The sequence below is a fragment of the Stenella coeruleoalba genome (genome assembly GCF_951394435.1).
Source record: "Stenella coeruleoalba genome assembly, chromosome: 5".
Taxonomy (NCBI): Eukaryota; Metazoa; Chordata; class Mammalia; order Artiodactyla; family Delphinidae; genus Stenella; species Stenella coeruleoalba.
The window spans coordinates 60,999,389-61,023,129 of record NC_137150.1 but is presented as its reverse complement, the minus strand read 5'-3'; the positions used below and the strand labels follow the sequence as shown (position 1 = coordinate 61,023,129).

Sequence of the window (23,741 nt, the reverse complement as noted above, 5' to 3'; positions counted from 1 at the left end):
CCCAGCTCCCCGCACCGGGGGGCAGGCACCTGCCCTGCCCTCCATGAAGTCTGCTTAACATCACCAATTATTAGAGAAATGCAAATCAAAACTACAGTGAGGTACCAGCTCACACCGGTCAGAATGGCCATCATCAAAAAGTCTACTAATAACATAATGCTGGAGAGGGTATGAAGAAAAGGGAACCCTCCTACACTGTTGGTGGGAATGTAAGTTAGTACAGCCACTATGGAGAACAGTATGGAGGTTCCTCAGAAAACTAAAAATAGAACTACCATATGATTCAGCAATCCCACTCCTGGAAATATACCTGGACAGAACTCTAATTCAGAAAGATACATGCATCCCTATGTTCATAGCAGCACTATTCACAATAGCCAAAACATGGAAACAACCTAAATGTCCATGGACAGATGAATGGATAAAGATGTGGTACATATAGTCAATGGAATACTACTCGGCCATAAAAAAAGAATGGAATAATGCCATTTGCAGCAACATGGATGCAGCTAGAGATTATCATACTAAGTGAAGTAAGTCAGAAAGAGAAAGAGAAATATGATATTCTCTTATATGTGGAATCTAAAATATGGCACAAATGAACCTATCTACAAAACAGAAACAGACTCACAGACATAGAGAACAGACTTGTGGTTGCCAAGGGGGAGGGGGGAGGGAGAGAGATGGACTGGGAGTTTGGGGTTGTTAGATGCAAACTATTACATTTAGAATGGGTAAACAACAAGGGCCTACTGTATCGCACAGGGAACTATATTCAGTATCCTGGGATAAACCATAATGGAAGATAATATTAAAAAGAGTGTCTCTATGTGGATAACTGAGTCACTTTGCTGTACAGCAGAGATTGCCACAACATTGTAAATCAACTCTACTTCAATTTTTTTATGAAGGCATTCAAACTGAAGATAATGGAGATAATGGAACTCGTATACACTGTTGGTGGAAATGTAAATTGGTGCCACCACTGTGGAAAACAGTGTGGAGTTTCCTCAGAAAACTAAAAATAGAACTTTCATATGATCCAGCAATTCTGCTCCTGGGTATATGCCCAAAGAAAATGAAAGCACTAATTTGAAAAGATACAATGCACACCAATGTTCATAACAACGTTATTTATAATAGCCAAGATATGGAAGCAACCTAAGTGCCCATCAACAGATGAATGGATAAAGAAAATATATAACACTGTGTATATATACAGTGTATATATATGTGATTGATATATATATACCTATATATATTCCACTATACATATATAGTGGAATATTACCCAGCCATTAAAAAGAATGAAATTCTGCCATTTGCAATAACGTGGATGGACCTAGAGTGCATTATGCTTAGTGAAATGTCAGACACAGAAAGACAAATACTTTGTGTTACCACTTGTATGTGGAATCTAAAAAATAAAACAAATGAAGGAATATAACAAAACAGAAACAGACTCACAGATATGAAGAAGAAACAAGTGATTACCAGTGGGAGAGGGAAGGAGAAGAGGGCAAGATAGGGGTAAAGGATTAAGAGGTACAAACTATTATGTATAAAATAAATAAGCTACAATGTTATATGTACAGCACAGGGAATATAGCCAATATTTTATAATTACTTTAAATAGAGTATAATCTATAAAAATACTGAATCACTCTGTTGTACCCTTGAAATGAATATAATATTATAAATCAACTATACTTCAATTTTTTTAAAAAAAGATGATCCCAGAGCATCTTATAGTGCCAGAAAGTAAGGAACTGCTCAAAACAAAACAAAACAAATCACAATGATGGGACATAGGAGGCAATTGAAAGAGCTCCCTGTGACCAATGCTGGAACAATTTGAGCAACAAAATTCATAAAGTACTACTGGATTACAACTCAAAGTATAAAATAGATATCATGAATCCATTGTGATATAAATACATGATGGAATAAATACATAAATGGAGGAAAGGAAACTAATCTCCCATACAGAAGAATTCCAAATTATTTATGTAGATACTCTGGCATAACTCCCCACTCCTTAAGTGTGGGTTGCCCATAATGACTTTCTTCCAAAGAGTACAGTATGGGAAGGAAGAAATAAAAGAGTGACTTTACAGTGGAGAAACCTAACAAATACTATCTCAGCCAGGTGATCAAGGTCAACATCAAGAGTCTAAAGTCATATAGATAGTGTGTACCCTTGATACGGTGTGATGAAAATGACACTTTATTTCTGTGGTCTTCCCCCCCAAAACCCCATAACTCCAGTCTAATTATGAGTAAAACATCATATAAATCCCAACTGAGGGGCATTCTACAAAATACCTGACCAATAATCCTCAAAACAGTCCAGTTCATCAAAAAACAGGAAAAGTTGAGAAACTGTCACAGCCAAGAAGAGCCTAAGAAGTCATGACAACTAAATGTAATGTGGTATCCTGGGAGGGGGGAAAGGTACTTTAGGTAAAAACTAAGAAAATCTGGGGGCTTCAGTGGCGCAGTGATTGAGAGTCCGCCTGCCGATGCAGGGGACACGGGTTCGTGACCCGGTCCGGGAAGATCCCACATGCCGCGGAGCGGCTGGGCCCATGAGCCATGGCCACTGAGCCTGCGCATCCGGAGCCTGTGCTCCGCAATGGGAGAGGCCACAGCAGTGAGAGGCCCACATACCAAAAAAAAAAAAAAAAAAAAAACTAAGAAAATCTAAGCATAGATTTTATTTAATAATAATTTATTTTAATAATAAAAATAATGTATCAGTATTGGTTCATTAATTGTAACAAATGTACCATACTAACATAAGATGTTAATCATAGGGGAAATTGAGTGTGGTGTATATGGGAACTCTCTGTACTATTTTGCAATTTTTCTGTAAATCTAAAACTATTCTAAAAAATAAAATTTATATCTCAAGAACAGGTACTCTATGTCTAAAAGATTGAGTCTGTTACACTTAAGACACAGTGATGATCAAAACGACATCAGCAGTTAAACTGTTGTCCTTATAGCAGCCACCCTGTCTCTGTCTGAGGCTCTTCAAAGTGTTTTTTCCTAATATATTGCTATTGTGCTATCCTCTTAGTGCTGCTGTTTTGATTTTTCTCCCTCATTCACTTTCACCGCCCAGTCCAGGGAATTAAACAATCTCAGTAGCAAACAGCAAAATTTGATTCTTCAAATATTCATTGGGTACCCAGTTTGCCCTTTATTCTGGGAATCAACAATGAAAGTCACAGTCCCTGAATCAAAGTGCTGGCAGTTTGGTGGAAGACAAACATGTCCCCACTAAACGCTCCTTAGTCCAAGAGCAGATAGAATGGAAGGGAGTGTGAGGCACATAGAGGAGGCATTGGTCAGCTCAGCCGGGGGAGGCCAGGGTGTTCATAGGAGAGGATGCCTAAATTTGGTCTGGAAGACTAGGTAGGGGTTTTCAGGGAACACAAAGTGGAAGGAGGGGACCTCAGCAGAAGGAACAGAGGTGCAAAGGCAGAAAGGCTGGAAACGAGTATTAGGGAAACTGGCGCAGCTGGAGGCTGGAGTGTGAAGGGTGGGTACTGGCAGGTGGGAGACTGGAGGGAGACCAGGGTCAAGTCCTGAAGAGCTCAGAGCTCCCGAATGAGGAGTCTGGACTTTATCCAGATGCAGCGGAGAGCCCCTGCAGGGCTTTTAAACAGGGAAGTTATATGATCATATTTAATTTTTGAAAGATAATTCTGATTGTGTTATGGAGAATGGATTTACAAGTAAAAAGAGGAAAGAGGGGAATGCAATGGTTAATCTTGCACTACCTCCCCCTCATCTGAGTTTAGGAATTTAGGGTCTCTTCTGACTGCCTCATTATTTCCAGAGTTCACCCTGGGATCTCAAGAGAAAGCTGCAAAAGGGCAAAGGTGATCCAAGTCCTGTGTAGCCCGAGTGGCGAGTCACTGGGCTCTAGCATGTGACACTGACCTCACACCAGGGCTGTCCCCCACACAACACCAATTTGACAATCATTCACTGAGTCAGATTTCTTGATCTTTGAGCAGCAATTAACACCCATGTCTCAGTTTCCTTAAGCTCATCACTGGACCAGAAGGGCAGAGTAGTAGTGTCTTATAACCATCACCCCAGAAATACATCACCCTGACATAAGGGAATTTGGCTTTTTTTGGGACTTGGACTCATAGCTGTGTAATCAGAACCTTTAGTCCACGGCACAACTGAGCTTCCTGAGGCCAGAGGCACATTCTCTGAAGTGACCTTTTAGACACAGACTCTGAGTAGGGGTCAGCAAACTACAGCCCATAGGCCAAAACTGCTTGCTACCTATTTCTGTAAACCAAGTTTTATCAGAACACAGCTGCTCTCTTTCATTTATGTATTATCGATCATCTACGACTGCTTTTATGCTAAGACAGCCACGTCCGGCAGATTCGACAGAGACCAGATGGTCTGCAAAGCCTGAAATATTTACTATTTGATCCTTTACAGAAAAATTGCCAACCCCTGGTCTAGATAAACACTTTGCAATAGAAATATAATGGAGGACTTCCCTGGTGGCGCAGTGGTTAAGAATCCGCCTGCCAATGCAGGGGACACGGGTTCGAGCCCTGGTCCGGGAAGATCCCACATGCCGTGGAGCAACTAAGCCCATGCGCCACAACTACTGAGCCTGTGCTTTAGAGCCCACGAGCCTCAACTACTGAGCCTGCGTGCCACAACTACTGAAGCCTGCGCTCCTAGAGCCCATGCTCCACCACAAGAGAAGCCACCTCAATGAGAAGCCCACGCACCGCCAACGAAGAGTAGCCCCCGCTCGCCACAACTAGAGAAAGCCTGTGTGCAGCAACGAAGACGCAGCGCAGCCAAAAATAAATAAAGTAATTAATGAATTTTAAAAAAAGTAATGCAAACCACACATGTAATTTAACATTTTCTAGTAGCCGCATTTTAAAAAGTAAGAAACAAGTGAAATCAGTTTTTAATAATGTTTTCTTTAACCTTTGTGCAAAATATTATTTCAACATACAATCACTATTGTACAATTAATTGTATTTTAACGAGATATTTTATGTTTGTTTTTCAAATAAGTCTTCAAAATCCAGCATGTATTTAAACTGACAGAGCAGCTCAATTCAGACTCGCCGCATTCCAGGTGCTCAGTAGCCACATGTGGCCAGTGGATACTGTATGGACAGTGCAGGTCTGCACTCAGACTCTCCAAAGAGTGAGACCAGCCCCAGATTTTGGTGCAGAGGTCAGCCTCAGCAGGGCCTTAGGCTATAAGGGAACAGTTGTTGCATAGTCAACACTCCAGTCCTAGGAATCTTTGCCCTTTCGTCAGAAGATGGCCCAGCATAGACAAGACCTTACATTTTCCAGTTGCAAACTGTGGCAACCTCCCTCGGTGTGTGCTGAGCCTGTACTTTTGGAGTTCGGCATCCTCAGACCACCCTGCGTGGATTATGGTGGTTCAGCTTGACCCACCAGAGCTAGAGGGACGTCCTACTGGAAGAAACATATTCAACTGAATTCAGGCCTTGGGGAAACTCAGGTGAAACGGGTCTTGTTTCTTGTTCTCCTGAACCTCTCTCTGCCTTAGGGCATATAGTCAGTTATGAGAACATGTTTGAGTTTCATCTTTCCCCTGGTATTTCTTCAGTTTCTTTCTTTCCTACTTATATATAAAGAAGGGGTCTCACAGATTAAAATTTAAATGTGTATCCTTTTCATTACAGATCTTTGTGTTTCCCTTGATCCTGCTTCAGAATTTAACCACCTTTTCCCCCCAGAATACTTACAGTCTTTTCTCTATCAGGGCCTTTATTCAGCGTACATTTCTTATTTTGAAATCCTCCTGTTTTATAAGTTGGTCTAATGCCGTTCATTCATGGCCTGTGGCATCCTTTTCTACCGTGAATGGATATGGCTTAGTGAACATTTACCCACTCAGCATATATTTACTGAGCACTACTGGGTGCTAGGCAGTGTTTCAGGCATTGGAGATAGAATGGTGAAAAAGATACAACTCCTGCCAATCAAGTGGGAGGTACAGACTCTTAGAAGCACAATTCTGTATGAGGCGAGATGTGCACTGACCTGCATATAGATGCCCAGAGAAGGGTCACCTGAGGGAGGAAATAGGGAGGCAGGGAAGAGGGGAAGATGGGAGAAAGGGAATGCCTTATGTCCTCAGGCTCAGTGCAGAGTGACCGGCTCATGAACTGCTTTTGTTCCCACAGGCCAAAGCCCAGAAAGTCCTGCAGAAGCTGGGTGATGTGCAGGAAATATTTCACAAGAGGCAAATGAGTCTGATGAAACTGGCAGCCAGACAGACTCGCCCAGTGCAACCCGTGGCCCCGCGTCCTGAGTTCTCCCCAAAATGGGTGTCACCAAAAATCCGCCAGCCCTCCACCTTGGGTAGGTTACTGGGGGAAAGAAGTTTTGTGGCTTTATGTTTCATCGATGCCCATGAGGGTTTAGATTATTGTTGCTTAAGATGCATAATGGTTACTGTTTTGACAGATATTATTTAAGATGTGGAATAGTACAGGCATTGAAGACTTACAAATTTAGGTAAAACTGAGTGCCTGTATGCCAGGAAAAGCTCACAGTCTAGTAGAAGAATAATATAAATGCACAAATAACACTAGCATAAAATAAACTCCATTAAGGACCTTTAAAAGGCCCATAAGATTCTACTAGCAATGGAGGGGTAAAATTGGTTCTTTGAAAAAAAAAGGAAAAAAAAGATGAGTCCTTACACCAATCCTACGTGGTCTTGATTACTATAGCTTACTAGTAAGCCTTGAGATCAGGTAGTGTAAATCTTCCAACTTTGTACTTTTTCAAGATTGTTTTGGCTATTTTAGGTCCTTTTCATTTCCATATAAATTTTACAGTCACCTATCAGTTTCTGCTGGGATGAATATATAGATCACTGAATGAATATATAGATCAATTTATCTCAGCAATGTTGAGTCTTCCAATTCATGAACGTTATAACATTCCACTTATTTAGGTCTTCTTTAATTTCCCTCAACAATATAGTAGTTTTGAGTGTAAAGATCTTAGGCATTTCATGTTTTTAAAAAGCCCTATAATGAATTGAACTTACCATATATAACTATCAATAGGAATATATTTCTGTATAGAAATATAATCATATCATCTGTGAATAAGGAAAGTTTTACTTCTGTTTCAATCTTTATCCTTTTTTTCCCCTTGCCTTATGATGATTGATGGCTGGGACTCTAGTACAATGTTGAATAGAAGTGGTAAGAGCAGACATCCATGTCGTTTCCCAATATTCAGGGAAAAAGTTTATTTTTCACCTTGAAGTACGATATTAGCTGTAAGTTTTTCACAGATGCCTTTTATAAGATTGAGGAAGTTCCCTTCTATTCCAGTTTGCTAGTTTTATCAGGAATGATTATTGAATTTTTCAGATGCTCTATTTGGTGCATATATTGTGATGATCATATTTTTTTCTCCTTTATTGGTTTATATGGTGGATTACAATTATTTCTTTTTAAATGTTAAAACAATCATGCATTCCTGGGTAAACACTCTTGGGTATGATATATGTGTCATTTGTTGCCTCATGTATTTTATTAAGCACATATTCATAATTATTATGTCTTCTACATACACTGGCCCTTTTATAATTAGGAAATATCTCTCCTTCCCTTCTTATCTTTAGTAAAAGTCCTTGTCTTGAAGTCTATTTTGTCAGATATTAATAGAGCCATTCCAGCTTTCTTATGCTTGGTGTTTGCATGATACACTTTTTCCATTCTTCTATTTCTGTCTATTTTTAAAGTATATTTCTTGTAGACAGCTATAGTTGGGTCTTGCCTTTTAGAAACATGTTAACCTCTGCTTTCTAATTGGAGTGTTTAGTCGATTTTACATACTATGTGATTATTGATATAGTTGGATTTAGAGCTACTATTTTGTTATTTGTTGTCTATTTGTCTCATATGTTTTTTATTCTTCTGATCTCTTTTCCTGGCTTCTTTTGGGTTAGCCAGTTTTTTAGTATTCCATTTTAATTCCTCTACTGGCTTTTTAACATACATACATAACTTTTGCATTGTTTTTTCCCCAGGTGTTTCTTTTAGGGCTTACCATGTGCATCCTTAATTTCTCACAATCTACTTTGAGTTAATATTGTAGCACTTTATGTAAATACAGGAAATTTGCAAAAGTATAGTTCCATGTGCCCTTTAATCATCCTCTGTGCTATTATCCTAAATATTACATCTACATATGTTACATACCCCAATATTGTGTTATAATTTTTGCTCTAAACAGTCATATATCTTTTAGAGAAATTGGAAGAAAGGAAGAAAAAATGAAAAAAAATTATGTATGTAATTTTATATTTATAATTTTATATATATATAATTTTATCTTTACCATCCTGTTCACCATTTCTGGTGTTCTTTATTCCTTGTTGAATTACCATCATGTGTCTTGTCTCTTCAACTGAAAACCTCCCTTTGGCATTTCTTGTTTTGCAGGTCTGCAACAAATTCTTTCAGTTTTTATTTATCTGAAAATTATGGGGTCTTTTGGTAACTCCCCATTTAGTACAGCTTACAGTCCCCTGTCTCCTACAACATATTAAACTTTTTAGAATTAAAAAGTTGATAACAGTTCAGTGAATTTCTTTCCTGAATTTTTCCACACACATGCATACACATGCACAGACACACTTATGCACACATACCACAGAAACACACACTCACACACAGAGAGACATCCTTCTTGGATGTTTGGAAACAGGGCTTCGTTCTCCTGACCTCCCATCTAGTGCTCTTTCCCAAAACTAAATTATGCTCTTTTCAATGACTTTTGCTTCCCTCATTATTATTATTTTTTTAATTTGAGTAAAATTGCTTTACGATGTTGTGTTAGTTTCTGCTGTACAATGAAGTGAATCAGCTATATGTATACCTATATAAAGGACATAACGTTTGTTACAAGTAAACAAAGCAGGAACGATAGATTGTTTCTCAGCTTTTTGAACACAAGATTTCATAGTAGATAATGACCCTCCTAGGATCCACAGATCTTTGACATGTCTGAACAGGTATTGTTGACCTTGGTCAGGCAACTAGCTCATTTTGTATAACAATCCTGCACTTTTGTTTTGGAGATTAACCACCAAGTATGGATTCTAGCTGATCGCTAACAGGATTTTCAAATACATTTGTCTGACTTTTAGCAACTGAGTCTGTGCCAAGATAGACTATTATATTTCACAGTGTAAGGAACATGGTCAGAGCTGCTTAGAGACGGGAGCTGGAATCTCAGCTCTGACTCTTGGTAGCCAGGTGTCTTGCGTACAACATTCAACCTCTCTGAAGTACATAAGGAACATGAAAAAATTCTTTTGTGGCTATAATAATAGCTAAAATATACTGAGTGCTTATCACGATCTAAACACTGTGCATACTAACTCATTAAGGCCTCAGAACAACCCCATACTGTAGGCTTTCTCATTATTCCCCATATACAGATGAAGAGGCTAAGGCTCTTGATAACGTATGCTTCATGTGTGGAAGAGCAAAACTTGAGCGCTGGCAGCATGGCTCCCACGTCCCTGCCTTTAACTTCATCGCTGTACTTAGCGTTAAGGGAAGGTGCTTCTCAGTCATGGGTGTTGCCAATTAGTGTATGCATTTCCAGCTTCCCATTGTTATGCCTGGAATTACTCAGGTTACAGAGATCCTGTAGAGAATGAGGAGCCCAATGGATTGTCCATTGTTATAAAATAGCTTCAGTGGTCACATAACCTGGGGCAGCAGACAGTGCTTCACTACAGATTTCAACATAACATGTATGGGAAACCCACAGACAGCTGCTTCCAGTTGTCTCACAGAACTTGAGGCTTGGGAGGGGCCTCTGGAGGCAAGACAGTCAACCTCCAACAAGTCTACCACAGATAAGCATCAGGGTGCTATTGGTGGCATTAGCTGGATGACATTTTGGCCATAGCACCCAGAAATGCTCATATCCTGTCCTGGATTCATCACAAGTATCCCATGAGTTTCCCAAAGAAACTGCATATACAAGGGTGGTGATGGTGACAAGAATTCAAGTTACCACTTACTTATTAGCCTTGTAGCCATCACCCCCAGTGCAGCCCTCTGGTAAAGCTGGGTTAGAAGCTTCAAGCATAACCAGGGCTTCTCCTACCCAAATCCCAATCTTACTGCCAAATGGCCATGGAGCTTGAAGAAGGGTATCTCTCAGGTGTCTGAGAGCCCTGTGGGAAGGAGAGGAGGGAGGGAGAATGATTGAGAGGAGAGAGCAAGAGCAAGGCTGCCCAATTTCCTCTAGACTCAGCTGATTCTTCACACAGTCATCCTGTCCACTAAAAATACGTTTGCATCAGTTTGGGAATGCAACTGTTAGATCATCAGATTAGCAACGATTTCTGCCTAGGGCAGACATGGACATTCCGTTATATAATCACAGTGTGTTTAAATGGTAAGAGTTTAGTATTTTTCAAATTTTCTGTAATAATCACAAATTAATTACCTGTATAATGGAAAAAATACACTCAATAGAATGTGGTACCTAGAATTGAATCTTCTAATCCAAGAACATCAAGTACAATATTATACATTGCAGATGATTAATGCTAAATATCAGGGCATTAAAAGAATCCAAGAAGTCTGGAATAGTTAAGGAAGATTTCATGAAGAAAGTGACTTTTTAGCTGGGCCTTAAAATTGGGAATGATGGAAACTATCATTTTTACCACATTACATTTACTGATTTGTTGTGGTTTGATGTTTCCTGTGGTGTTGAGTGTGACTTTTTTCTCTTTGAATCAAATGCCTGGGATCAAGGACTCTTTCTTTTCTGCATCTCTCCTTCACCTCCAATTTCATCTACTACCTTGGAAATCACTGTAGCAGCTCAATGAAGCTTTGTTAATCAACTGCATCAACATGGTCCAAGTCAGGCTAAGTGCTTTGAGTTATTTATAAGCCAAATTAATGGCAGGTTTTCTTTGTCTCTCTAGCTCCTCATCAGAAAACATCTGAGGAATGTTATGTGGAGACGGATTTAAACTCTGTGGAAAAGGAAGATGATGAGACTAAATTTGAAGTCAAGGTATGATCACCTTTCCTTTACTGATAGAAATTTCTGACATGATATAAGATTGCTGCCATAATTATCAATAAACCAATAAATTGTGTTTCCTTATTTCATACCTACCATCACCTCCAGAAGATGTGCCCATAAAGGCACATAGCACAGACTAGTGCTCCCAAGAGATGAGGTTTGTAGAATTTCACCCTTTCCTTTCTTCTTAATTGCAAATAGAAACCAAAAGCTCTTTGGTCATAATGTACATAATTGTTGGTAGATATTGTTTTATTGAAGGAAAAGTCATTTTATTCATTCCTATAATCTGACTTCATATTTAAAATTGGTAGAACAGTGTATGGTTTATATATAAAAAGAATATGACAGGGCTTCCCTGGTGGCGCAGTGGTTAAGAATCCACCTGCCAACGCAGGGGACACGGGTTCGAGCCCTGGTCCGGGAAGATCCCACATGCCGTGGAGCAGCTAAGCCCATGCGCCACAACTACTGAGCCTGTGCTCTAGAGCCCACAAGCCACAACTACTGAAGCCCGCATGCCACAACTACTGAAGCCCGTGCACCTAGACCCTGTGCTCTGCAACAAGAGAAGCCACCACAATAAGAAGCCCACGCACCACAACGAAGAGTAGCCCCCACTCGCTGCAACTAGAGAAAGCCTGTGTGCAGCAACAAAGACCGAATACAGCCAAAAATAAATAAATAAATAAATTTATCAAAAAAAAAAAGACAAAATTACATACAGCTACACACACACACACACACACACACACACACACACGTGCGCATATATAGCTGATGAACTCTAAATAAGCATTGTGGATTGTGCCAAAGTCATTTTCATGCTTTTGATACTATACTCTAGTTGTGTGAGATGTTAACATTGAAGGAGGTTGGGGGGAGAGTACATGGGACTTCCCTGTACATTTCTTTGCAAACTCATGTGAATCTATATAATTATTTCAAAATAAAAGTGAAAAAAAAGCACATAAGCTTTGGAATCTGGCAGACCTAGACTTAAGTGACATAACCTCTCTAAACCTCAGTTTCTCATCTGTAAAAATGGGAATAACAATAGCTACCTCCTGAAACTGTTTTGAGCATTAAGAGAAAATTTGAAAATGGCCAAGCACTATATAATCGTAAAGTAACATTATATTTAAAAACCCAAGCAAAATGAATTGTGAATATATGTTGCTGCACAGCCACCCCAGAAGTGGTCCCTTTCCTCTGCCTCACTAAAGAATTAAATATCTGGGGCTTCCCTGGTGGCGCAGTGGTTGAGAGTCTGCCTGCCGATGCAGGGGACACAGGTTCGTGCCCCAGTCCGGGAGGATCCCACATGCCGCGGAGGGGCTGGGCCCGGGACCCCTGGCCGCTGAGCCTGCGCGTCCGGAGCCTGTGCTCCGCAACAGGAGAGGCCACAGCAGTGAGAGGCCCGCGTACTGCAAAAAAAAAAAAAAAAAAAAAATTAAATATCTGGCTGACTGAATGGTTCTGAAACAGAAGCCAGTAGACCATGGGCTCAAATGGACTTCAGCAATAGTTCATATCCATCATCAATTCCCAATGTGTCCAAATCTAGGCCCCCCACAGAGACTCCACTGACCATTAAGGAGTCAGGCAGAAAGCAAGTCTTAGGCTTTTCTTCCTGGAGGCACAAACAATGTGGGAACTAGTTCCCAGCAGACTTTTCTTAGAGAGAGAAAGCTGCATTCTTCTGTCAGTTTGTTCAGTCATCCTTCTGTATTCTGGGCAGATAAGGACACTGTCATTGCTGTTTTGGAATCCCTCATGGTTGGAGTTATTGCATCACCATGTCTTCCAGAGTTAGGAAACAGTCTGCAATTTCATACAGTCTTGTAATTTTTTTTTTTTTTGGTAGTGTTTTTGTCTGGTTTTGGTATTAGGGTAATAGTGGCTTCATAGAATAACTTTGGGAGTGTTCCCTCCTCTTCAGCCTTTTGGAAAAGTTTGAGAAGGATCAGTATTAGTTCTTCTTTGTATGTTTGGTAGAATTCCCCAGTGAAGCCATCTGGTCCTGAACTTTTGTTTGCAGGGAGGTTTTTTGTTTTGTTTTGTTTTGTTTTTTATTACAGATTCTATCTCACTTTTAGTGATCAGTCTGTTCAAATTATCTATTTCTTCTTGACTCAGTTTTGGTGGGCTGTGTGTTTCTAGGAACTTGTCCATTTCTTCCAGGTTGTCCAATTGGCATATAGTTGTTCATAGTATCATCCAGTCTTGATCAGTCATTTTTTGAAATGGGCAAATGTAACTAAAATTCACCTGACTTGACATTCATGAAGTCTGTGAAATCATTAAGTAATATAAAAAGGATTTAATTCACCTTCAGAACTGAGCATCACTCAACCATTTTCTGTATGCTGGTCTTCAAAGAATGTCATCTCTGAAGGTGAGGGCTGTGTCAAGTGCACCAGAGCCCAGATTTGGCACCTGAACGCATATGCCATTGCATTGACTCACAATGTGATTGGAACTCACTTCTTATCTCTGTGACTTACTTTGCCTATCTTTAGACAACATATTTATGACCTGCACACTTCATAAAGATGCCGTGGGAGTTGTAAGTATGTTAAGGTTTTCTTATATAAGAATTAAAATTAGAGTAAATTATTTCAATAATTGTAAACAATACAATGAGTGCTATTGTTTTATTTGTTGTAAAAGAAAAAAAGGAAATATTGTCAATAAACATAAAGCACCTTTCCTCAGGGAAGACCTCAAAAGTATTTAAGGCCAAAAGTTTCCATAAGCTACATTCATTATTTACTCCTGTGTTACATACTTGTAAAAATAGACACTGCAGGAGTAGGGGTGGAGATAGAATCAGAGGCCAACAGGGTTGGAAAATGCTGAGTAGAATTCAAAAAACCCTGACCACCAGATTTCTGGTTTCTTCCTTCTGCTGTGCTGTTTGTTTAATTCAGGCTCCAAGACCATCCTGCTAAGATGCTCTCTCCCCCTGTGTTTAGGCAGATCACCAACAGCATAGGTACTGCTAAGCAGGCACGAGTACATGCTACCATCATCCTTCTGTGCTTGTGTTGCTTTTTCCCTTACTGTTGCCTTGCTTGGGTATTTAATGAAGGGCTTTTCCCCCAAGAACATATATATTAACAGTCAAGGGAGAAAAGGAAGCAGGGTAGGAACAAAGGCTGCCACACTTCCTCATTTTGGAAAACAGTGGCTGGTCAGACTGCTGCTTCTAAAGCCCAGGGCTATGAGAAGAGTGAGCAGAATCCACAGTCGTGAAAAATATGAATAGGAAGAAAGGGGATTTGTGCACCAAATCCCCAAATCCTGGACTTAGAAGTCAGTTTAGGGTCAGTAAATGCAATTAGTGTTTTCCAAGGTGGGTAATATAACCAGGGAAATCATCATTCCAAAATATGTAAGAAAACTAGTAAGAAAAAAAGTAGGTTAGAAAAGAAGGTTTAGATTCATCTCTGCACGGTTCAAAAGAGGAACAAGGAGGTTGATTACCATCAAGAACAATCACTGCTGCTTGTGTTTTGTGGCCACTGTCCAAGACAGATGACCAGGATAAGTAGGAGAACATGCATCTGACTCTCGGTGACAATTCTGACACCTTTTTGGCCTTAGGCCTGGAACTGAAAGATGAAATGAAGGCATAACCAGTCTAGGAGAGTGAATCATAACATTGTGATAAATGCCCCTCCTTGCCCTCAAGAGCAAATGCTCACAGGGGAAAAAAAAAAAAAAAAGCTATAAATCCAAACCATTCATGATTGCTGCTGGAGTCACCGATACTCACTACTGCAACTAAAATCATGATAAGGTCTTATCATCAGCAGAGAACTCATTCCCAAAAAAGGCGTTCCCTCTTCTCTGGCAGGAGAATCCTTGGTGTGCCAGTTCGCAGGAACTTGACAAGCTCAACTTGAGGAGGCGGCTGAGATTCTCGGGGCCATCTGGCAGCTGTGAGGGCTGCACTTGGCTCACTGACACTGTCTGGGAAAGCCATGGTGGAGTCCTTCCCTGTGGCGCCTAGCAGTAGTGATGTGGCTACTTTCTGTCCTTCCCATCACCAGTTGGAAGCTGAAAGCATGACTCACCGGGGCTGCTTTCCCTGGGCTGCTCACGTCACGGCCTCTTTGGAGATGGAAAGAAGCCAAAGGCTGATGAGGATTTCTTTTTCCTGCATGTCAACCCTCAGGAAAAAGGAAGAGCTACTGGCTGTGAGCACCAACGAACAGTGTTCCTGGGCACCTATTAAAGTCGTTTAAAATAGCGAGATCTTTTCATGCTTCTGAGCAAACAGGCTCCTTCATAAAAATTTTTTTAAAACAAAAAAAGTCAAGGCAGGAAGAGAACAGAGAGGCGAGGGAAGGGTTGCTAACACTGACTGAGGGCTAGACGTTGTGCTGGGTGCTGTGTGTACCTGATTTCATCTCAAGTCCTCAATAACTTGTGAGGAAGGTGATGTCTCCTTTGTTTTATCTGTGATGCTGTTGAGGCTCTGAGGAGCTAAGTGAGTTTCCCCAAGTCTAACACAACTAGTAAATGATCCAACTGGAATCTGAAATTAGCAGTTTACTTAATCTAGCAGTTTCCTAATCTATCTAATTTAACCTGTCTACCGGATTACTTAATCTACCTAACTAGCAGTTTACTTAGCCTTTCATCCCCTAAATTTCCTCTTCTGCAAAATGGAGTTAAATAAAGTAACCTCACAGGTGGCTGATTAAATGAGAAATATATGGAAAGCACCTAGCATGATGCCTGACATACAGAAGATTCTTAGTAATGTTAGTTTCCCATTTAATCCTGTGTTTACAGATAGAATGTTTTGTGTAAAAGATGAGAAGAAGCTGAAGGAAGGTTGGATTCAGGTCTTAAATTAAATAGCTTCTCCTAGTCTCGAATATGTATCTTTTTGCCAAATGATCAGAGCTCAGGGCCAAATTTAGTTTTTTGCTTTCTCACTCTTCTGAATCCCAAAATCTTTCATTTACTTTTCTGTTTCTCACCAAGAGAACTATGTGAACCATAAGCACATTTCACTGTTCACTTTCTGTGATGTTTAAAGTCTGGTCATTCTTCGAGATTCAAAGAATCCACCAAATCTTGATCTCCCCAGCCAAGCTCTCTGAACAATATCTAGAATGAAGATTCTCAAGGTTTCCTGTGTGCTACAACCCTGAGAAGCTTATTCATAATGCAGATTTTCAGGCTCCACCCCGAGAGACACTGATTCAGGAGGTCTGGGTTAGGGTCCAGGAATATGACTTTTTTTTAAAAAATTTTATTTATTTATTTATTTTTGGCTGCGGTTGGTGTCCATGGCTGCACGCGGGCTTTCTCTAGTTGCAGTGAGCGGGGCTACTCTTTGTTGAGGTGCGCGGGCTTCTCCTTGCAGCGGCTTCTCATTGCAGAGCTAGGCGCGCAGGTTTCAGTAGTTGTGGCTCGCTGGCTCTAGAGCACAGGCTTAGTAGTTGTGGCGCACAGTCTTCGTTGCTCTGCAGCATGTGGGCTCTTCCCGGACCAGGGCTCAAACCCGTGTCCCCTGCATTGGCAGGCAGATTCTTAACCACTGCGCCACCAGGGAAGTCCCAGAATATGACTTTTTGACTTATGCATTTGGTGACTAGAATGCAGGTGGTACAAGGGACTGCACTTTTGGTCACATTGGCCTAGAGGCTATATTCATAGGCAATTGGGATAAAGAAGAAATCGTTAAGGTAGATATGGATCTCTTAGGCTAATACAGAGTCCAAAATGCAGGAGAGTGAGGATGTGACTAAATTATTGTATGAGAATGTATTTTTCACTGAGGGAACTACATGAGAAAAAAGAGAGAATAACCGTAAGACCACTGTTGGCTTTGCTCTCTCATCAATAAAAAATGGACATGACTAAAATATTTGATGTATCCAATTTGAGTGGCTTATTCAGCTCAATTTAATATATATCAAAGCAATTGCTATGGGTCACATATGGGAAACAATTCTAACATGGGGCCTAAACTCAGGAAACTTACAAGTTTCATGGGGGAAACAACATATTTCCAATAATTTATAATATAAAGCGGAATGACCTACCTCTAGTAAAAGGAATATAATGTGTTAGAAGGCAGAAGAGGGAACAGTTCATAGCAAGTATGTCGGGGTGTTTTTTTCCAAAGGAGGTGGCATTTGAACTTAATTTTTTTTTTTTTTTTTTTTTTTTGTCTGGTACACGGGCCTCTCATTGTTGTGGCCTCTCCCGTTGCGGAGCACAGGCTCCAGACGTGCAGGCTCAGCGGCCATGGCTCATGGGCCCAGCTGCTCCGTGGCATGTGGGATCTTCCTGGACCGGGGCACGAACCCATGTCCCCTGCATCGGCAGGTGGACTCTCAACCACTGTGCCACCAGGGAAGCCCTGAACTTAATTTTTTAAAGAGTTTTTTAAAAATTTTATTTATTTTTCTTTATTTTTTTTGGCTTTGTTGGGTCTTAGTCGCGGCACGGGCGCTCTTCATTGCCACGCGCGGACTTCTCTCTAGTTGTGTCACACGGGCTCCAAGGCACGTGGGCTCTGTAGTTGTGGCGCACGGGCTCTCTCACTGAGGCACATGAGCTCAGTACTTGTGGCATGCGGGCTTAGTTGCCCCGTGGCATGTGGGATCTTAATTCCCCAACCAGGGATCGAACCCACATCCCCTGCACTGGAAGGCAGATTCCTTACCACTGGACCGCCAGGGAAGTCCCTGAACTTAATTTTAAAGAATAAATACAACTTTGAAAGGTGGATAAGATAGAGAAGGGCATTCCTGGATGGGGAAGGACGTAAAGCCTCAGAAGTCTGAAGGGATCATAGGGTATTCCGGGAATAGTCCAAGAAAGCTGGGAAGGTAGACCAAAGACAGGTTGCTGAAGACTTTCGTTGAGGGTTGTTGCCAACAAGGGCATTTGTTTATCAGTTTGACATTGGTACAGCAATGAAGAGTAAATTAGATGAAGAGAGGCAGGCTGACCAGCTGCCAGCAGTTGTCACAGTCCAGGTGAGACTTCAATGTTGAGAGCCTACTAATGGCAGTGGCAAAAAAGGAGATGGGCAGAGCTCATACCCATTAGGCCAGGTGTTCTCCCCAGTGCCTGGAATGCTCTAGACTATCAGAGAAAATTTGATGAATGAAGCAATAGATCAAGGCAGAGAAATAAGGGGATAGATTTAATAGGGAGGGAAAAGAAGATACTGAAAATACCTTCAAGGTTTCCATCTTGGAATCTTCATTGAATGAATTTGTTGCCCAGTATAGAGTACTCGGGGGAACAGTAGAAAGTGAGGACTTATGCAGGCTGAGTCCAGCATTTGTGGTCTCATGGATCTATAACAGTAACCTACACACTCTCTTTCTGTTAGCTGGGCTATACTCCTCCCCACACCAGCAAGAGTCAACCAGTTGGCCTTGAGGTTATTTGGAAATTAACTAGGTTAGGGCACTTTTGCAAATCTAATAAAGCATTTTTCAAATTTGTGATTTTATTTATGAGTTAAGTAAGATTTACAGACATGTAAAAATTGTTACGTTAACATTTATGCATTAAAGTTAAAATCACATGAAATCAAACAGTCTGAGAAAATTCAGGATGTATGGACAACTTCTTTTCAATATCCTTGGGTTACTTATTTCCTCCCCATTTTCTTGGTTTGGGAATGGGAGAAAGGTATCTTGTGACATGTTTCTCACTTTCTGATATTTTTAACAGAAATACAGACTTGCATATCATTGGTAAAACAACGTTGCAATGTTTGCAGTTTTTTAAGAAGACATTTCCCCCATAAACAAATACTATAAGTAATGTTTAGAGTATTAGTCCAGCCTATAAAAGCCAATTTAACCAGTAAGAACACTGAACTAATTACTAACAAGTCTAGCTGAGAAACTCAAGATCTTAGATAAAAGAGACCCTGGAAAAATTTTGTAAATTTTCCATCTGGGACCCATTTCCTTATCTTTCCCTAGTCGTTTCCCCTTTCCACAAAGCTTCAGGACCAGTTACGCCTGTCTCCTCAAGCCCCCCAAAGGGCTTCAGTCTATAAAATGTCCTAAAACCTTCCTCTTTCCTCGCCACCCCTTCCCTCCCTCTTGGAAGTCTCCTCCCAATGCAGCTAATCTGGACTAGAATTGGGAGAAATCTGAATGAGCTAGTTCACAGCAATGCAAGGCTGAGTGACTGACAGCCCCTTAACCCTCCTGCAAACACTTGCCATCTTTTAAAATGGACTGACTGCCCTACTATCTAAAGGAATCTTTAGGTAGTGGCTTCTTCAGGCAATGCCAGTGAAGCATACGAAAAGATGTGCTGGAAAAAGGCCAACGAGAGGGAGCAAATAGGACAGACCAGCCGGGTAGGAATTCACTTGAAGGATAGATTCTCAAGGTGGTTCCTGTTCTTCAGAAGTCCTTCCTATTCTCCACATCAGAACCCACTGAACCTCAAAAATCGGGGGGGGGGTTCCCCTTTCCCGGCAGTACCAGCAATGGAGAGGGGAGGCTACTCTTTCCCAAGGTTGATGTTTTTCACTCTGGGAAACAGAGTGTCTCTAAGGCCACCCTAGACTGAGGCTGGAGGTGACTGCCCTTTGGAGAGGTTTCCTTTCCTTCCTGCTCTCCTCCTCTAAGCTGTGCCATTTGGTAATTATTTAGTGATTCTTACTTGTCATACCTCTTTTACCTTCTCAGGTTTTCATAATTAATTTGCAATCCCAGAAAAGAGTTAATAACCTTAAACGCTTCTTTCAATGATCACTCTTCATGCCTGCCTTCACTGCCACCCTTTTTCTTCAGAATAAAAGGAACGTACAGGAGGAGGGAGTCTCCCACCTGATTGGCCTCCCAACAGAGTAGTTTATGGGTTGGTTCCCTTTTAAAGCAGTTGACTGAGAAAATCCCTTCTTTGGTGCCCTGGGGCATCCCCAAGTCAGGGTGACTGAAGGGAAACAGGATATGATTTCACAAGAAACTTAGTGCTCTGCTTTAGAATCACCTTACTGTACAATTCACTGAGGCTCATAAGGAAACCCTAACAAAGAAATAAAGCAGCAATCGGTGGGTTGGTCTGCGGTCAGTTTTCTCGGTCCATTATTTGAATCAAAGGACCAATATTTGAAAAAAGCAGGCATTTATTTGAATATGCTCTCTTCCTCCTAGAACTTTCAGAAGCTTAATTTAAAATTTTCCCAAAAGTACTCTGGCTACAATTGAGCTTTCATCTCAAAATTGGAAGCAATAGCACTTATGTTGGCATTTTATATTATAAGCAGAGAAATGTTTCATAGCCAAATGAAACATCTCCCTCGTTTTACACAGAAGGAAATGGTTGCCCAGGGAGATTAAGTGACAGCCAACATCTCCCAGCTAGTGAGAAATATGGGGTCCAGTAGCAACTATCCAGCAATTACTGAAGGTCAGCATGTTGAGTGCTTTCCATAATTACCTATTTTAATCCCCACACAGTAGATATTAAAGAGCCAACCATAAATGTCATTTATTCTTTTCTTTGTGCTAAGCATTTTAATACATCATCTCTAATTACCACAAAAACCTTCTGATGTAGATGTAATACCCCTATTTTACTGACAGAGAACTAAGGTGCTACCCAAGGCCACTTCTTTAAAAGTAAGCCAGGGGGCTTCCCTGGTGGTGCAGTGGTTGAGAGTCCGCCTGCCGATGCAGGGGACACGGGTTCGTGCCCTGGTCCGGGAGGATCCCATATGCCGCGCGGAGCGGCTGGGCCCATGAGCCATGGCCGCTGAGCCTGCGCGTCCGGAGCCTGTGCTCCGCAACGGGAGAGGCCACAACAGTGAGAGGCCCGCGTACCACAAAAAAAAAAAAGAAGCCAGGGATTCCCACCCAGATTTACCTGTCACACCTCAGTTTGCATTCTTTTCACTCTTTAAGAGGTTTTCAAATTACAGGTCACAATGGTGATAGTGAACTCAGTTTGGTGGGTTCACCAGCGTTTTAAAAAAATAAATAAACAGAAGGGAATGGGATAGAATTTAAAAACAGAATGTATCCCATCACAAAATCACACAAACATTTTTCAGTTATACATACATCTGCTGTATATTTTTTCCCCAACACCAACAAACAATTAATTCTGTACTGTCTACTTGGAGATGGCATCAGATGCCAAACATTGAGGGCTCAGCCTTATAAGACTGCTCCCATGCCCCTTCAGAGACCATCTGCAAACCCACGTTGTCACCTGTGCTTCTGAGACACTGGCTGGCTGTAGGTGCTTCCTAATAGTTACCTCATTAACATAAACTCAAGTGTGGTTGAAAGGGGTTTGTTATAAATATCGAGACACTCTATCACAAGAAATTTAAAGGGTTTTAGGAGCTCTGTGCCAGAAACAGCATGAAGACCAAATATATATTTCATATTATAAATCACAGTATATGTGTATAAGTATTATTATGTAAACGTTTTTCCTGTGGGTTGTGGTCAGTTTTTAAAGCCACTGCACCAGAACTAATCCATCTAAACCTCAGCAAAACACTGGTATACAGTGCAGTTAACTGCCGGCTCTTATTAAAACAGTCCCCAGATCTGCTGTGGATCCTTCCCATACATTCTCAAAACCATGGGTGTTGTATTCCATCAAACTTGATTGACAGAGGACTCTCCCTCCACCCTGACACCAACTGTCTGACATGTGGCCACAAGAATATGGGTTGACATTACCAAGTCCATGCCTAAGCATTTCAGCAAGCCCATGAGGTCATCTCATGCATGACAAAGTCTATAAATTAGAGGGACGTTATCATTCTGCATAAAATGATAAAGCCCATACCTGCACCTTAAGTCAGTGTTATTTTTCCATCACTATACTAGGTTGTCAGGAAATAAGAGCCTCTTCAATCCACCATACTAACAATAGATCAGTAGAGTTGGAAAGAGCACAATTCATTTCACAAGCATAAGCAAGTTTTACAGTGAGAGGGAGTTTTATTAGTAATGGTGGTTACTCTTTCTGACGGTATTGCATGTTGTGGATTCAAAGATGAATAAGGCTGGAGCTCAAAGTCCAGTGAGTGTTTCTGGCACAGTAACATCACAGAGGAGGAACTAGAAAGGGATGCAGTATAACATTAACTGCTATAGTAATTAGTTCAACATTACATAGAAAATGTGAAGAAAGAGCTTTGGTAGTGTAGTGAAAATACCTAGATTGGTTTGAATCCAGGGACTGGTATTTACTTCTGTATATTGACTGAAATGAAAAATATATTGTAGTCTCTGGTCAAATATAGTTAAGAGAGGGAACTAAAAATTTAGATTCTTATTGAAATGATATCCTATTTTAAAAGAAAAAATATGAACCTGAATGTAAGATTGCTCGTGTATTTTAGAGCTAAATTAACAAACTAGTACCCCAAATCCTCCTTTATTTGTTAGCCAGCTTTGTGGATATGATACCAGATTTGGGAAGACATCTATGAAAAGACAGAAAATCCATGGTTTTCTTTCATACACTGAACACTTTTAAATTGCTGTCTCTGTGGTCTGCATTGTGGATAATAAAACAGCCTTACCTTGACTGCTCTCTGTTAATCCAGGGAGAGGACTCTCTTGCAGTGTCTACAACTAACTGAGCAGCCTGTAACTCTCACCTGTTTTGCAAGGTTCTTCCTATCTGTTCATCTGAATCTGGGAAAAGCTCGTCGTCCAACTTTTAGCTCTAATCTACAAGGAATCTTTATGTTTATTCATTAAATTTCCCTTAATAATACTTTTGCAAGAGGGCCCTTTCTAAATCTATACTCCCTTTTGTGAGAATGTAAAATAACTCATTTAAACAGAACCTAGCAGGCAGGAAGAATTCAAATGCTGGCTAATTATCTACTTGTTCATTATTGGTTAATACCCTTATAATACTCCCGTTGCTATCAATATGATATACAAATTCACTTCCTGGTTAAAATTATATTTTCTGGAAAGTAAATTGAGTGGGAGTCTTGTCTCTTTTTGAGAATTAAATGCTTAGTGTTATTCTTTTTTTTTTTTTTTTTAATTTTTTGCCACGTTGTCTGGCATGTTGGATCTTAGTTCCCCGACCAGGGATCGAACCCGCGCCCCCTGCATTGGAAGCACAGAGTCTTAACCACTGGACTGCCAGGGAAGTCCGCCCAGTGTTCTGAAAAAGATCTGCAACGCTATGCGGCAGATAATGCTGTTACAGAAGGGGGTCCCCTTCCAGGGCCCGAGAGTGGGCTGTTGTGTAACACTCGGAAATGAATTATCCAAGGAGACACACTTAACTGACAAGCAAAAGACTTTATTAGTATGGACATATATACACTACCAAATGTAAAATAGATAGCTAGTGGGAAGCAGCTACATAGCACAGGGAGATCAGCTCGGTGCTTTGTGACCACCTAGAGGGGTGGGATGGGGAGGGTGGGAGGGAGACACAAGAGGGAGGAGATATGGGGATATATGTATATGTATAGCTGATTCACTTTGTTATACAGCAGAAACTAACACACCATTGTAAAGCAATTATACTCCAATAAAGATGTTTAAAAAAAAAAAGACTTTATTGGGAAAGGGCACCCGGGCGGAGAGCAGTAGGGTAAGGGAACCCAGGAG

The 23,741-nt window shown here is 40.8% G+C and overlaps 1 protein-coding gene across 1 annotated transcript in view; it reads left to right on the top strand.

Moving 5' to 3' along the window:
• Nucleotides 1-23,741, top strand: part of MCF2L2 (MCF.2 cell line derived transforming sequence-like 2) — a 219,612-nt gene that overhangs the window by 111,999 nt on the left and 83,872 nt on the right. The window contains exons 13-14 of the mRNA XM_079921832.1: nucleotides 6,225-6,402; nucleotides 11,024-11,115. Coding sequence (XP_079777958.1) covers nucleotides 6,225-6,402; nucleotides 11,024-11,115 — 270 coding nt within the window. The remainder of the gene's footprint in view (nucleotides 1-6,224; nucleotides 6,403-11,023; nucleotides 11,116-23,741) is intronic.